The 14,700-nt window shown below is 39.6% G+C and overlaps 1 protein-coding gene across 3 annotated transcripts in view; it reads right to left on the bottom strand.

Moving 5' to 3' along the window:
- LOC139973534 (uncharacterized) overlaps window positions 1-14,612 on the bottom strand; it is a 19,649-nt gene extending 5,037 nt beyond the window's left edge. The window contains exons 1-7 of one of the 3 annotated variants that reach the window (XM_071980280.1): window positions 14,222-14,612; window positions 8,347-8,382; window positions 7,762-7,941; window positions 4,944-4,994; window positions 3,696-3,755; window positions 2,066-2,176; window positions 1,192-1,291 (exon numbers count right to left, since the gene is read on the bottom strand). In XM_071980280.1, coding sequence (XP_071836381.1) covers window positions 1,192-1,291; window positions 2,066-2,176; window positions 3,696-3,755; window positions 4,944-4,994; window positions 7,762-7,941; window positions 8,347-8,382; window positions 14,222-14,282 — 599 coding nt within the window. In that variant the 5' untranslated portion in view covers window positions 14,283-14,612. The remainder of the gene's footprint in view (window positions 1-1,191; window positions 1,292-2,065; window positions 2,177-3,695; window positions 3,756-4,943; window positions 4,995-7,761; window positions 7,942-8,346; window positions 8,383-14,221) is intronic. The other 2 variants (XM_071980281.1, XM_071980282.1) reach the window with 2 other exon arrangements.
- Between the last annotated feature and the right edge of the window lie 88 nt (window positions 14,613-14,700).

The following is a 14,700-nucleotide window of genomic DNA, read 5'->3' as shown; positions in this document are numbered from 1 at the left end:
AACACCATCAGTACAGTAGTATACCTGTGTTATCGTTACAGTACCATTGTCCTACTCTATAGCAGAGGTTTGTACGGATAACACCATTAGTACAGTACTATACCTGTGTTATCGTTTCAGTACCATTAGCCTATACTATAGCAGAGGTTTGTACGGACAACACCATCAATACATTACTATACCCGTGTTATCGTTACAGTACCATTGTCCTATTCTATAGCAGAGGTTTGTACGGACAACACCATGAGTACACTATACCTGTGTCATCATAACAGTACCATTAGCCTATACTATATGTAGCAGAGGTTTGTACGGACAACACCATCAGTACAGTACTATACCCGTGTTATCGTTACAGTACCATCGTCTTATTCTATAGAAGAAGTTTGTACGGACAACACCATCAGTACAGTACTATACCTGTGTCATCATAACAGTACCATTAGCCTATATGTAGCAGAGGTTTGTACGGATAACACCATCAGTACATTACTATACCTGTGTCATCATAACAGTACCATTAGCCTATACTATATGTAGCAGAGGTTTGTACGGACAACACCATCAGTACAGTACTATACCCGTGTTATCGTTACAGTACCATTGTCCTACTCTATAGCAGAGGTTTGTACGGACAACACCATTAGTACAGTACTATACCTGTGTTATCGTTTCAGTACCATTAGCCTATACTATAGCAGAGGTTTGTACGGACAACACCATCATTACAGTACTATACCCGTGTTATCGTTACAGTACCATCGTCTTATTCTATAGAAGAAGTTTGTACGGACAACACCATCAGTACATTACTATACCTGTGTCATCGTTACAGTACCATCGTCCTATTCTATAGCAGAGGTTTGTACGGACAACACCATTAGTACAGTACTATACCTGTGTTATCGTTACAGTACCATTAGCCTATACTATATATAGCAGAGGTTTGTACGGACAACACCATCAGTACAGTTCTATACCTGTGTCATCATAACAGGTTTAATGCATGCTCATTTCTCAAACGTGACATAGAAATAACACTTATACTAGTAGTATTATTTTCTTTACGGTTTATCACTTAATTTTGTGCCTATACTTTAAATAAGGATTAAATAATGACATGCATTTCATTTGATAATTCAAGAAAGCACACATACATGAATGTGTTTTGTTGCTGTTGTTGTTACTTACCGATAACATATGCAGCAAAGGCAAATTGCTGTTATTATGACGATGATTATAATAATAGCAGCAGAGGCTCCTATGATCATAACAAGTAACGGTCCGGAAGCTGAAAATAAGACATAATGTTTAGTATTGTTTATTTATTCAAATAATGGACAAAGTTGCTAGTAAGTCATTTTTAGTGCTACAATTCACTGTACTTGGTTATAAAAAAGATTTACGTACTCTACTGAATCGGACAATTACTGTACAATCTAGTACATATATACTTCGTTGTGGGAATGAGATGAGCAAAGCTCCTTACGTGTCATCAGACAAATCCTTCAAATGAACAGAAACGGGTATATGGCCAGTAGGGGTCCAGAGACCGCTGACAGATGTTAAGTTGGCACTCAACATTAACGGTCACAAACATAATTTTGATGAAAAAATGAATGTGGAAATAATCTCTACGCGCTGGCATTCCTTACTCTTTCCTTAATGTTCACGGTGGTAATTTCGGTATGTACCGATACTTGCATCGCGGACAGCGCCCTCTTTTAGGAACCCAGGATCCGCCTCCAATGAGATGTTACAATACCCAATACTCTCTCTTCTCCCTGAACGAAAACCCCTAGCTATGTAAGAACGACAATAAAAAAAACACTGTTGGAAAACGGTTCATATTTATTTCCTCATGCAGTAGTCCAACCCCCCCCCCCCACATCCCCAGGGTAATTGACAAAGAGTTGGGTACCATTGTACTAGAGGGGTTGTATATTGTCATTAATCATGCGCTGACATCTAAGTTTTCATGTTTTGTCATTATAAACTTAGATATTTAGAAATGAGAAGATGTAGTCTGCTTCCTTTAATTGATTTCACAACATTACATGCCTACCATTCGGCGTGGCTGGTGTGGCCGGTAAGGCTGATTCTCTGTTAGCAGTTTGCTCCGGTGGCAATGTCGTTACTGTGACGTCATTGGTGAGTGAACTAGTAGCACGTATTGCTGCAAAATAAACATGAAAGAATCAACGAAATTATTTGAAAATAGATTTTTGTACGTTCGGTGTTAATTTGTTTATCATTTGCTAATTGTTTCGGTCATACAGTGACTAACATCATACACATTTATTCCAGAGAAATGCCGAGTTAATCAGATGCACTTGGTGTAGTGATATAACTGGTGTAGTGATGCACTGGTGTAGTGATGCACTTGGTGTAGTGATGTAGTGATGTAACTGGTGTAGTGATGCACTGGTGTAGTGATGCACTTGGTGTAGTGATGTAGTGATGTAGTGATGTAACTGGTGTAGTGATGCACTTGGTGTAGTGATGTAACTGAATGGAGAATCTGCTTCAATAGGTTCCTGAAATGTGTCAGAAACAGTCGTTTGTGGATTTGACGTTGTCAACACATCTCGATGTGAGTTTAACTTCTCCACAAACTGAAGGTATATCTCCTTCCCCCATCCACTCTACAGTGACCTGATTAAACCTCCCTTTAGTCTATTTTCTTAAAAAAATCTTGAAGCTCGTTTGGTGGAAGAGTGCAATATCACAACTTTTCAAATAATCTGTAAATGCTTAATGCTCTAAACCTCTTCTAAGAGAGAATTGTTTCTATCATTCTCAGTTTTTTTTATATTAGAAAGATATTCCAGGTGAAATTTGCATTTAAGTCCTATGTGTGTATGAAGAGGGTGTGGGGGGGGGGGGAGGGGGTAGGTGCGGTGTTTATTATTAGTGTGAACTTCCTTTGGCTTACTTTTCTGTTGTTTGTTCCATTCAGATAGCATTCTACTTATGAAGATTTCAACGATTGTTAGATTATCTCTTTTCCTTTTATGTATAATACATCCTATCTTTCTTCTTTTTTGCTTACCCCCCCGCCCCGCCCCACCCCACGCCACTACCTTCTTGGATTCTTCTCTTGTTTTTTTTCAGGAAGACAGAAACCCGCATAAATTTCTGTGTCTTGTCATTTCAGTGACCAAGTTATGTTTTCTGTATTTTCTTACATTCTATATGTTTTCTAATATTATATTATCAAGTCTGTTCACATACTCTATTTCCCACCATGGTATTTGAATATGAACTGAATTTAATTGCAAATTTCAAGTAACTTTTCGCCAGTATAATTTGGATTACCTTAAATAAAGGCATTTGTTATAGTATGTTTGGTACAATAATTAAAAGATTGTAAAACACAGAAAAGAAATGAAATCTGTTTTGCTTTAATTGAGCTTTAATCTGCACTAAGTGAACGTCTATCCACCATCAGGATGTCGAACATCAAACAGATTGAAATCACTGATCATATGAACGGCCTGTCTGGCCTTTGTATTGCTGATAAGCATTTAATCAAGATAGATAAAGTATAACGTCCCAGTCACAAAACACATCACTTACTATGCCTGCAATTTATTTAAGAAAGAATAGGTAGTTGGACCGCATATAAAAAATATAGAAAAAATAGTTATTTACAACTCTCTATTCTCATATACGAACGAAATCATGTGACTTACTTGAGGAGGTTTGGTCCGTGCTACCAGGTACCATAGCTTCACCAGTCACTTTGTTTCCTGCTTGGGGCGAGATAAAGCATATCTGATACTGTAGGTTCTGAAATTTATTTCATTTATATGTCAAGTAGTATAATTCATTAACGATACTAGAGTTATTGTGAATGAAATATATGTTACATTTTAAAATTCATCACGGAATATGATGAAACGCGTGGTCCATGTAAATCTCTGTAAAGATATATGTCTTTTACCGTACTAAGAACTATATCTATACAATCAATCCCTCTTAATTTGCACCCTTCATCAAGAATAATGTCAAGTAAAAATACACTATTCTTTATTTCACGGTGCCCCTAGATATGTTTCTGCACCTAATTCACCCGAGCCCCGCTGTTGTGTTCCGCAAACTCCACCCACCCACCCCTCCACACGCCACCCCAGTCTGGTCAGGCCTGAGCATATGGCGAATCTCGATGTCAGTCTCAATATACCGGTATGAATTTCCCTACCTAGGAAGTTATGGTCTTCGCCAAATTTTTTACTTTAAAATTTTCTTAATTTTAACCAGCTTGGTAAGACTACGCAAGACTTGATCACTTTTGAGACGTTTGTAGTTCGTATACAGATAGGCATTGGTGGGCGGCTAGGAAAGAAGGCGTTGGGGTGAGGGAATTAATAAACCTCATCTATAACTGGAGATCTGCAAAATGCAGATTCGTCTCCGTACACAGATGTTATTGCACTCCTTCCCGGTGTATGATCAGGATATGGCCTACCGCCGGAAAATACGAACCAATGGTACTGACTTGGAGAGGCTATGATCAGGATATGGCCTACCGCCGGAAGATACGAACCAATGGTACTTACTTGGAGAGGCTATGATCAGGATATGGCCTACCGCCGGAAGATACGAACCCATGGTACTTAATTGGAGAGGCTATGATCAGGATATGGCCTACCGCCGGAAGATACAAACCAATGGTACAAACTTGGAGAGGCTATGATCAGGATATGGCCTACCCTACCGCCGGAAAATACGAACCAATGGTACTTAATTGGAGAGGCTATGATCAGGATATGGCCTACCGCCGGAAGATACGAACCCATGGTACATACTTGGAGAGGCTATGATCAGGATATGGCCTACCCTACCGCCGGAAAATACGAACCAATGGTACTGACTTGGAGAGGCTATGATCAGGATATGGCCTACCCTACCGCCGGAAGATACGAACCAATGGTACTTACTTGGAGATGTTTTTTCCATGGGATTCATTGTAGGAGTAGCAACAGTTTCATCTGGTAGGGGTAAGATGAAAACATGGCTGATATGGCTTTTCTGGCTCAGCACTTTGATAGAATACCGGTTTATGTCCGTTATTTGGGCAAGTGTTTTCGAACGTTTTACTTAGGACATTAAAATCTTCTTGTTATCATATCCTTTAAATTTGAAAACATTTGAAATGTTGCCTGGCTCTCAAGTTTTCTATAGACTTAGAACTTCATGAAAATGTGATTTTTGTATATTGGTACAACATTTCTTTACCTCGTTTTATAAATGATTGACAAATTATAAGAAAACCAAAGACAGTTTCAGCTGAAGTACCCGGATGACGTCATCCATGCTGCTGAAGTACCCGGATGACGTTATCCACTCTGCTGAAGTACCCGGATGACATCATCCATTCTGCTGAAGTACCGGATGACATCATCCATTCAGCTGAAGTACCGGATGACGTCATCCATTCTGCTGAAGTACCGGATGACGTCATCCATTGTGCTGAAGTACCGGATGACATCATCCATTCAGCTGAAGTAACCTGATGACATCATCCATTCAGCTGAATTACCCTGATGACATCATCCATTCTGCTGAAGTACCCTGATGACATCATCCATTCAGCTGAAGTACCGGATGACGTCATCCATTTTGCTGAAGTACCGGATGACGTCATCCATTCTGCTGAAATACCGGATGACATCATCCATTCAGCTGAATTACCCTGATGACATCATCCATTCAGCTGAAGTACCGGATGACGTCATCCATTTTGCTGAAGTACCGGATGACGTCATCCATTCTGCTGAAATACCGGATGACATCATCCATTCAGCTGAAGTACCGGATGACATCATCCATTCTGCTGAAGTTCCGGATGACATCATCCATTCAGCTGAAGTACCGGATGACGTCATCAATTCTGCTGAAGTACCGGATGACGTCATCAATTCTGCTGAGGTTCCGGATGACATCATCCATTCTGATGAAGTACCGGATGACATCATCCATTCTGCTGAAGTACCGAAAGACGTCATCCATTCTGCTGAAGTACCGGATGACATCATCCATTCTGCTGAAGTACCGGATGACGTCATCCATTTTGCTGAAGTACCGGATGACGTCATCCATTCTGCTGAAATACCGGATGACATCATCCATTCAGCTGAAGTACCGGATGACATCATCCATTCAGCTGAAGTACCCTGATGACATCATCCATTCAGCTGAAGTACCGGATGACATCATCCATTCTGCTGAAGTACCGGATGACATCATCCATTCTGCTGAAGTACCGGATGACATCATTCGTTCTGCTGAAGTTCCGGATGACATCATCCATTCAGCTGAAGTACCGGATGACGTCATCAATTCTGCTGAAGTACCGGATGACATCATCCATTCAGCTGAAGTACAGGATGACGTCATCCATTCTGCTGAAGTACCGGATGACATCATCCATTCAGCTGAAGTACCCTGATGACATCATCCATTCAGCTGAAGTACCGGATGACATCATCCATTCTGCTGAAGTACCGGATGACATCATCCATTCTGCTGAAGTACCGGATGACATCATCCATTCAGCTGAAGTACCGGATGACATCATCCATTCAGCTGAAGTACCGGATGACGTCATCCATTCTGCTGAGGTTCCGGATGACATCATCCATTCTGATGAAGTACCGGATGACATCATCCATTCTGCTGAAGTACCGAAAGACGTCATCCATTCTGCTGAAGTACCGGATGACATCATCCATTCTGCTGAAGTACCGGATGACATCATCCATTCAGCTGAAGTACCGGATGACATCATCCATTCTGCTGAAGTACCGAAAGACGTCATCCATTCTGCTGAAGTACCGGATGACATCATCCATTCTGCTGAAGTACCGGATGACATCATCCATTCAGCTGAAGTACCGGATGACATCATCCATTCTGCTGAAGTACCGGATGACATCATCCATTCAGCTGAAGTACAGGATGACGTCATCCATTCTGCTGAAGTACCGGATGACATCATCCATTCAGCTGAAGTACCCTGATGACATCATCCATTCAGCTGAAGTACCGGATGACATCATCCATTCTGCTGAAGTACCGAAAGACGTCATCCATTCTGCTGAAGTACCGGATGACATCATCCATTCTGCTGAAGTACCGGATGACATCATCCATTCAGCTGAAGTACCGGATGACATCATCCATTCTGCTGAAGTACCGGATGACATCATCCATTCAGCTGAAGTACAGGATGACGTCATCCATTCTGCTGAAGTACCGGATGACATCATCCATTCAGCTGAAGTACCCTGATGACATCATCCATTCAGCTGAAGTACCGGATGACATCATCCATTCTGCTGAAGTACCGGATGACATCATCCATTCTGCTGAAGTACCGGATGACATCATCCATTCAGCTGAAGTACCGGATGACATCATCCATTCAGCTGAAGTACCGGATGACATCATCCATTCAGCTGAAGTACCGGATGACATCATCCATTCAGCTGAAGTTCCGGATGACATCATCCATTCAGCTGAATTACCCTGATGACATCATCCATTCTGCTGAAGTACCCTGATGACATCATCCATTCTGCTGTTACCTGATCCATTTGCAAAATATCATAAAACTTGTCTCCATGATACAAAATGCTATGTGGATGTGGTTTGCGCCTAAAGTTTCAGGACATTTTCAGCAAGTCGCTAATGTATCTATTTTAGCCACTAGAAAATCCTTAAGTTGCAAAACATTAAGTTAGACTAAAAACTCACCTTTGCCATTTGTAGGTGTCTTGACTTGCGTTGTCATATCCTTTACATTTGTAGGTGTCTTGACTTGCGTTGTCATATCCTTTACATTTGTAGGTGTCTTGACTTGCGTTGTCATATCCTTTACATTTGTAGGTGTCTTGACTTGCGTTGTCAACTCGTTGTTTGTTATTGGCATAGTTTCTGTGATACGGAAATTGGTAAAACACTATGACGTCATGTATCAGGCATGTAGTTAGTACGCACTCTTACTCTATGCATACTTGCCTGTACTCAATTATTTCACTTGAATCTGTACTCGTAAAATCGAGGTATTTAATTGCGAGTCGAGAATTAATAGTTGAAAAAAGTGTAAGGTCAAATACTCGTCGGTACTGGCTTTGTCTAATTGATCGTGAAGCGTATTCTGTGGTGAAGGGATACCAACTGTTGATATCAAAATAAGGGCAAATTGAGGTAATGGAATAGCATCACTATAAAATACATAACATAGTATAGGTGCATACATCGAATGAACAGTTGATTTGTTCCAAAAAAAGTCTCTTAATTGTGGCAGATAGTGAGTGGAAGTAATAACTTTGTACGTACCAACAGTTGAAGTCGTCACCATTTGTGTTTGAGTACCTGCGCATATGAGATAAATGACGTAAAATAATACACAGTACTCTATATATAATTAAATTCTAGTAATAACAGCAATTTCAGCTAGCAATTTTTGTTGTTGATTGAATTGATGTGATTTTTCCTTCAAATTTAACCATGTTGAACAGGCTGAAATAAATCATCAAACGTGTATAAATAATCAAACTAAATCGAGATTTTAGGAACGAAATGAGATTTGCTTTGAGTGTAATGTACAGTATAGTGTTTGGATTCGATCATCTGTGTTTCTTTTAATTCGAATAATAAGTAACCACAATTGCGATTATACTTATGTTATATATGATAGAGAACTTCGTCCTGCAGCAGCCAAGACATTTTCAAGCAACAGCTTTTCTATAGGAAAAGTCAGGTATGAAGAGAAACATTATATTCTGTAATGTAAGTGTTAGACTAACTCGAGACCTGTCTACAGCATATTAATGGGAACTGAAACCACTACATCTCCCAAACGGTGCCAATGTATTTCTAGCTGTTAAGAGTGAGACTTGTACTTCAGAGGCATCTCCAACCGAATTATTTCTTACTTTTGTCAAAAAGTAAGAAAGCTACACCTTGAATATGTAGTGCATTCCATTTCACAATATAATACGGTCGTATACAATCTAAATACGTCAAATGAAAACAAATTTGAACATATTGTGTTTATCGTTTGTATTCAGTTTCAAGGATTTGTTTATTAATGCAAGGTAGTAAGTGAATCGCCTGGGGTTTCATAACTTATGACCGCAACAAAGAATATATTGATAAGAGTATATATGTTCACATGTCTGCAGTATGTATAGGCTACTATTGACGGGTTAGTTTCCTCCACTAAAAAGTAAGTTTCCTCCGCTAAATCATATGGGAGGAAAGTAACATTTTTAGGGGAGGAAACTAACGTATTTCATTGGAGGAAACGTTTTTCATGGAAGGCGTACTGGCTAGGCTATGTGGAAAGAATAGATGTAGTAAGTGGAATAACTGTACGAAAAGATTTAAGGGAAAAAAGTAACGTTAAGAGAGGAAAATAACGCGTTTGGTTAGGGAAACTAACGTACTTTTCTTCAAAGGAGGAGAGTGTTGTTGTGGTGTAGGCTCTGACGGAATATTATCTATGTAGAGTAAGCTAAAGATAGTTGTGTTAGTATGAAGAAAAATTTGAAATGTGACCTTATTTGTGTGACTATTCAGTGATCGGAAGATAAACAGGTATTAGTTATAGGCCAACAGTAATAAGGCGTACACAACTAATACAGTCTTAACGCATGCTAGACTGCCTTTCCACAAACACTTCAATTGTTCCCCCACCCGGTACTTCCGGTGGGCGAAACCACCCCTGATTCACCAGACACCCATAATCTCAACCCCATTCAGGTTTCAATGAATAATAATTGAGAAAATCTAATATATGAGATCAAGGAGCCTACTTCACTTCACCTTTTCTACTATTTTTTTTCTCTTCTATCCTATCTTTTATTTCCCTGTATTATTTGGTTAATTCTGTTTTTAAACCTTGAAGAGTTTAATTTAATCAGAACATAATAAATATTGCTGTCATCCATATACTTGATATTTCATACCCTTTACTGCCATTTGTGTGTGATGATATGATATTATACCTGTTGTATCTACTGCAGTCATTCTATTGATATGGGACTATCAAGACACCTTTATGACTCACTTTTGGAAAACCATTAAATAAAAGTAAATACAATGATGAGGCATTTTTGTTGCGGGGTGGTCAATGGTGGCGGATCGTTATTGCTATTATAACTATATATATTCATATGTATAGTTAAATTGTTATGAGTTGGAAAACCCAGCTCCTCCATATGCACTTTGTGTTTGTCACGTTTTCTGAATCAAGCAAGTAGGCTACTATTACATACCAAAAGATTACATAAACATAGGGGGAACAAAATACAATTTGTACGAGTAAACCAAAATATCATCACTAGCTAGTACAGCAGCCCATTTTTCTCTCCTTTTTCCTTTCAAAGTTTTTTGTTTGTTCGTAAAGATTAAGGTAGACTGCATTGAGCATGCTAGATACTCTGACGTAACAGATAGTGACCAATCAATAAGGTGTGTTGAATATAGTCCTAGTGGAACAGAAATGTTGCTGATATTAAACACGTGTTCAATGTACCGTGATGTGTCCTTGTTAGTTGTACAACACTGCCAGAAGTTATACAACACAGATACAAACATGTGTAGTATCCATTCCCTTTACCAACGACTCGTGATACTCACTTGGCGTAACACTGTCATCTTACCTTGGTTCAGTCTCGATGTAAAGGGACTGGGGTCGAGAGTGAATCAAGTTGTTTGTGGTTCAGTCTCGATGTAAAGGGATTGGGGTTGAGAGTGAATCAAGTTGTTTGTGGTTCAGTCTCGATGTAAAGGGACTGTGGTTGAGAGTGAATCAAGTTGTTTGTGGTTCAGTCTCGATGTAAAGGGACTGGGGTTGAGAGTGAATCAAGTTGTTTGTGGTTCAGTCTCGATGTAAAGGGACTGGGGTCGAGAGTGAATCAAGTTGTTTGTGGTTCATTCTCGATGTAAAGGGACTGGTGTTGAGAGTGAATCAAGTTGTTTGTGGTTCAGTCTCGATGTAAAGGGACTGGTGTTGAGAGTGAATCAAGTTGTTTGTGGTTCATTCTCGATGTAAAGGGACTGGGGTCGAGAGTGAATCAAGTTGTTTGTGGTTCATTCTCGATGTAAAGGGACTGGTGTTGAGAGTGAATCAAGTTGTTTGTGGTTCAGTCTCGATGTAAAGGGACTGGGGTCGAGAGTGAATCAAGTTGTTTGTGGTTCATTCTCGATGTAAAGGGACTGGGGTCGAGAGTGAATCAAGTTGTTTGTGGTTCAGTCTCGATGTAAAGGGACTGGGGTCGAGAGTGAATCAAGTTGTTTGTGGTTCAGTCTCGATGTAAAGGGACTGGGGTCGAGAGTGAATCAAGTTGTTTGTGGTTCAGTCTCGATGTAAAGGGACTGTGGTTGAGAGTGAATCAAGTTGTTTGTGGTTCAGTCTCGATGTAAAGGGACTGGGGTTGAAAGTGAATCAAGTTGTTTGTGGTTCAGTCTCGATGTAAAGGGACTGGGGTTGAGAGTGAATCAAGTTGTTTGTGGTTCAGTCTCGATGTAAAGGGACTGTGGTTGAGAGTGAATCAAGTTGTTTGTGGTTCAGTCTCGATGTAAAGTTTGACTGGGGTCGAGAGTGAATCAAGTTGTTTGTGGTTCAGTCTCGATGTAAAGGGACTGGGGTTGAGAGTGAATCAAGTTGTTTGTGGTTCAGTCTCGATGTAAAGGGACTGGGGTTGAAAGTGAATCAAGTTGTTTGTGGTTCAGTCTCGATGTAAAGGGACTGGGGTCGAGAGTGAATCAAGTTGTTTGTGGTTCATTCTCGATGTAAAGGGACTGGGGTCGAGAGTGAATCAAGTTGTTTGTGGTTCAGTCTCGATGTAAAGGGACTGGGGTCGAGAGTGAATCAAGTTGTTTGTGGTTCAGTCTCGATGTAAAGGGACTGGGGTCGAGAGTGAATCAAGTTGTTTGTGGTTCAGTCTCGATGTAAAGGGACTGTGGTTGAGAGTGAATCAAGTTGTTTGTGGTTCAGTCTCGATGTAAAGGGACTGGGGTTGAAAGTGAATCAAGTTGTTTGTGGTTCAGTCTCGATGTAAAGGGACTGGGGTTGAGAGTGAATCAAGTTGTTTGTGGTTCAGTCTCGATGTAAAGGGACTGTGGTTGAGAGTGAATCAAGTTGTTTGTGGTTCAGTCTCGATGTAAAGGGACTGTGGTTGAGAGTGAATCAAGTTGTTTGTGGTTCAGTCTCGATGTAAAGTTTGACTGGGGTCGAGAGTGAATCAAGTTGTTTGTGGTTCAGTCTCGATGTAAAGGGACTGGGGTTGAGAGTGAATCAAGTTGTTTGTGGTTCAGTCTCGATGTAAAGTTTGACTGGGGTTGAAAGTGAATCAAGTTGTTTGTGGTTCATTCTCGATGTAAAGGGACTGGGGTTGAGAGTGAATCAAGTTGTTGGGGTTCAGTCTCGATGTAAAGGGACTGTGGTTGAGAGTGAATCAAGTTGTTTGTGGTTCAGTCTCGATGTAAAGTTTGACTGGGGTCGAGAGTGAATCAAGTTGTTTGCTTCTCGTGCACCAGCTCTATCTTGGCTGACTTTTCTTAAACAGTATTACTGTTGTAAGTTTATAAGATGCCAGTGAAAAATGTTTATGTGTGACGTAAGAATTTCTACCCCTTTCACAGTTATGCTTTGAACCTGCTACTATCTATGCCCTTCGTGTTATTTCGGAGCATTGACACCCCCGTGTTTCATCTTACGAATGGTATGTTCTGGTGTACCTTTTATGGAGGCCTCACAAAACAATAATATCGTGTGTAGGGGTATTGATGATAAGGGGCACTTGGGTGAAGTTTGGTTTTTCATGTTCGGGCTCTATTTATTTTGGGTGACTTATTAAATAAAGTTTCAAGAACAAATTTATACTCATTACTAAGTTCTAGAACATCAAATTTTTGTTATCAAACTTTCAATGGTGTGACGTTCTGATACTCCCAGAGCTGCCATTCTATGACCGCTAAAAATGACAGTCCAATAGCCTACCGTACACGTAATACATTAGCAAATATCGCAATAGATGAATGTTCCCAAGTCTAGAGAAAAAAAAATGGTCAGAGCCCAACTAGTTCAAATTTAAAGGAGAACGTCGGAAAACAAACAAGACTTTCAGACTTTCTTGTGTCTGTTCATATCTGTATATTTGTGAGCCATCATGCGTTCAGTAGTTAACAACAGGAACGAATCATCAGCCCATATCATAATGCTTATAAAAGTAGGTTAGCCTTTGTTCCTCTGCTGTGTAGTGTGAAAGGTCTTGGCTAAGTCGGATATGCTTATATGCAAACTATGCTATGTTATGCACTGGCCTTTGCAATGAAAGTGTGGTAGACTTATAGGCTAAAGTTGAAATTCCTATATACAAAGTAGGCTTGGCTAGATTTATCTGCTACGAAAGTGTGCTACACACGAGACGAGCAGTTACTAGTTAGTTTAGTGATAACACTTCGCTTAATATATGGTAACAGTTAATGAAGAGCTGTGCTTCTTTTTTAAACTAAGTCTTAAACCTTTACTCAACTAGGTGAGACCACCTGACAAATTCTCTTTTCTTACTGCCATGTTGTTATTGTTGTGTTTTGTACTGTATGAGTAGTAATACAATGTTATCAGTCGCAATACACTGTAATCAGTCGCAATACAATAAGAATGGGAGATAAAAAGTGATCAGCACAACAGTCATTGGTCATTCTTTTTATCTTTTTGTCCGTTGTCCGTTGTCCTTTTCCGGCCGCATGACTGCTAGGTGTGTCCATCTAATCATTTCACCATCCGTCCGTTATATAACTGTGTGTGTATAACTTGATAAAAAGGTGTACCTGGAAACTTAGGCTTTTGTAGAAGAAAAACAGTTTTAACTGATTATTTCTTCAAATAAAAGAGGGCTTGACGTTTCGATCCTACCAATTTCTTCTCCAAATACAAACTGAAATAAAAAGCCTAAGAAAGGCCTAAGAAGAGCCTGCATGATTCAACACGTTAGACACTATAACTTTACATATCTACTTACATAAGCCCATTATCTCAGAGAAGCTTTTGGTCAACAGTTTCTTTTCTGCCGTAGATCATTTCAACAACAACAACAGTAAACAACTAGAAATCCAATCTTACCATAAATTACAACAAGATAAGCTAGACTAGCTGGTGACTAAAGATGACATTATATCATTATCTGAACTGTATACGTACCTGGAACAATCGCTGAAATCACTAACAAATAAATCAATGGATTTGGGTTCATCATATCCATACTGCTTTAAACTGCTTTAACAAAATATCAAGAGGTATCCTTCAAGTTCTTCTATTATTTTCGTTTCCTTGTTCTGTGTAATGGTGACTGTCAGTACGCGAACAGATATTTATTCATATACACACATGTTATATGTTCTTTCAAATATCTATCCTATTAATATCTATTAAATCCCTCCATACATTAAAAGAGAATACAGTTACTCGTTTGGTTTGTTATTGGTGTTGTAACTAACTGTATAGAGCACGTTGGTTCCTTACAATAGGCCGCATATTCGGCCTTCTTCAACGAAATATACACTGCATAAGATTGTGTTGCCACATATATGAATAATAATAAAACTGACAAGCCAATAGTGCTATAGTATGGTCTTTAGCGTATATGAAACGAACCATGCCGAAGCTCCCAAAGAAGGAAC

Source organism: Apostichopus japonicus, chromosome 9 (genome assembly GCF_037975245.1).
Source record: "Apostichopus japonicus isolate 1M-3 chromosome 9, ASM3797524v1, whole genome shotgun sequence".
In the NCBI taxonomy this organism is placed as follows: Eukaryota; Metazoa; Echinodermata; class Holothuroidea; order Aspidochirotida; family Stichopodidae; genus Apostichopus; species Apostichopus japonicus.
This window is presented reverse-complemented; position numbering and strand designations above follow the sequence as displayed.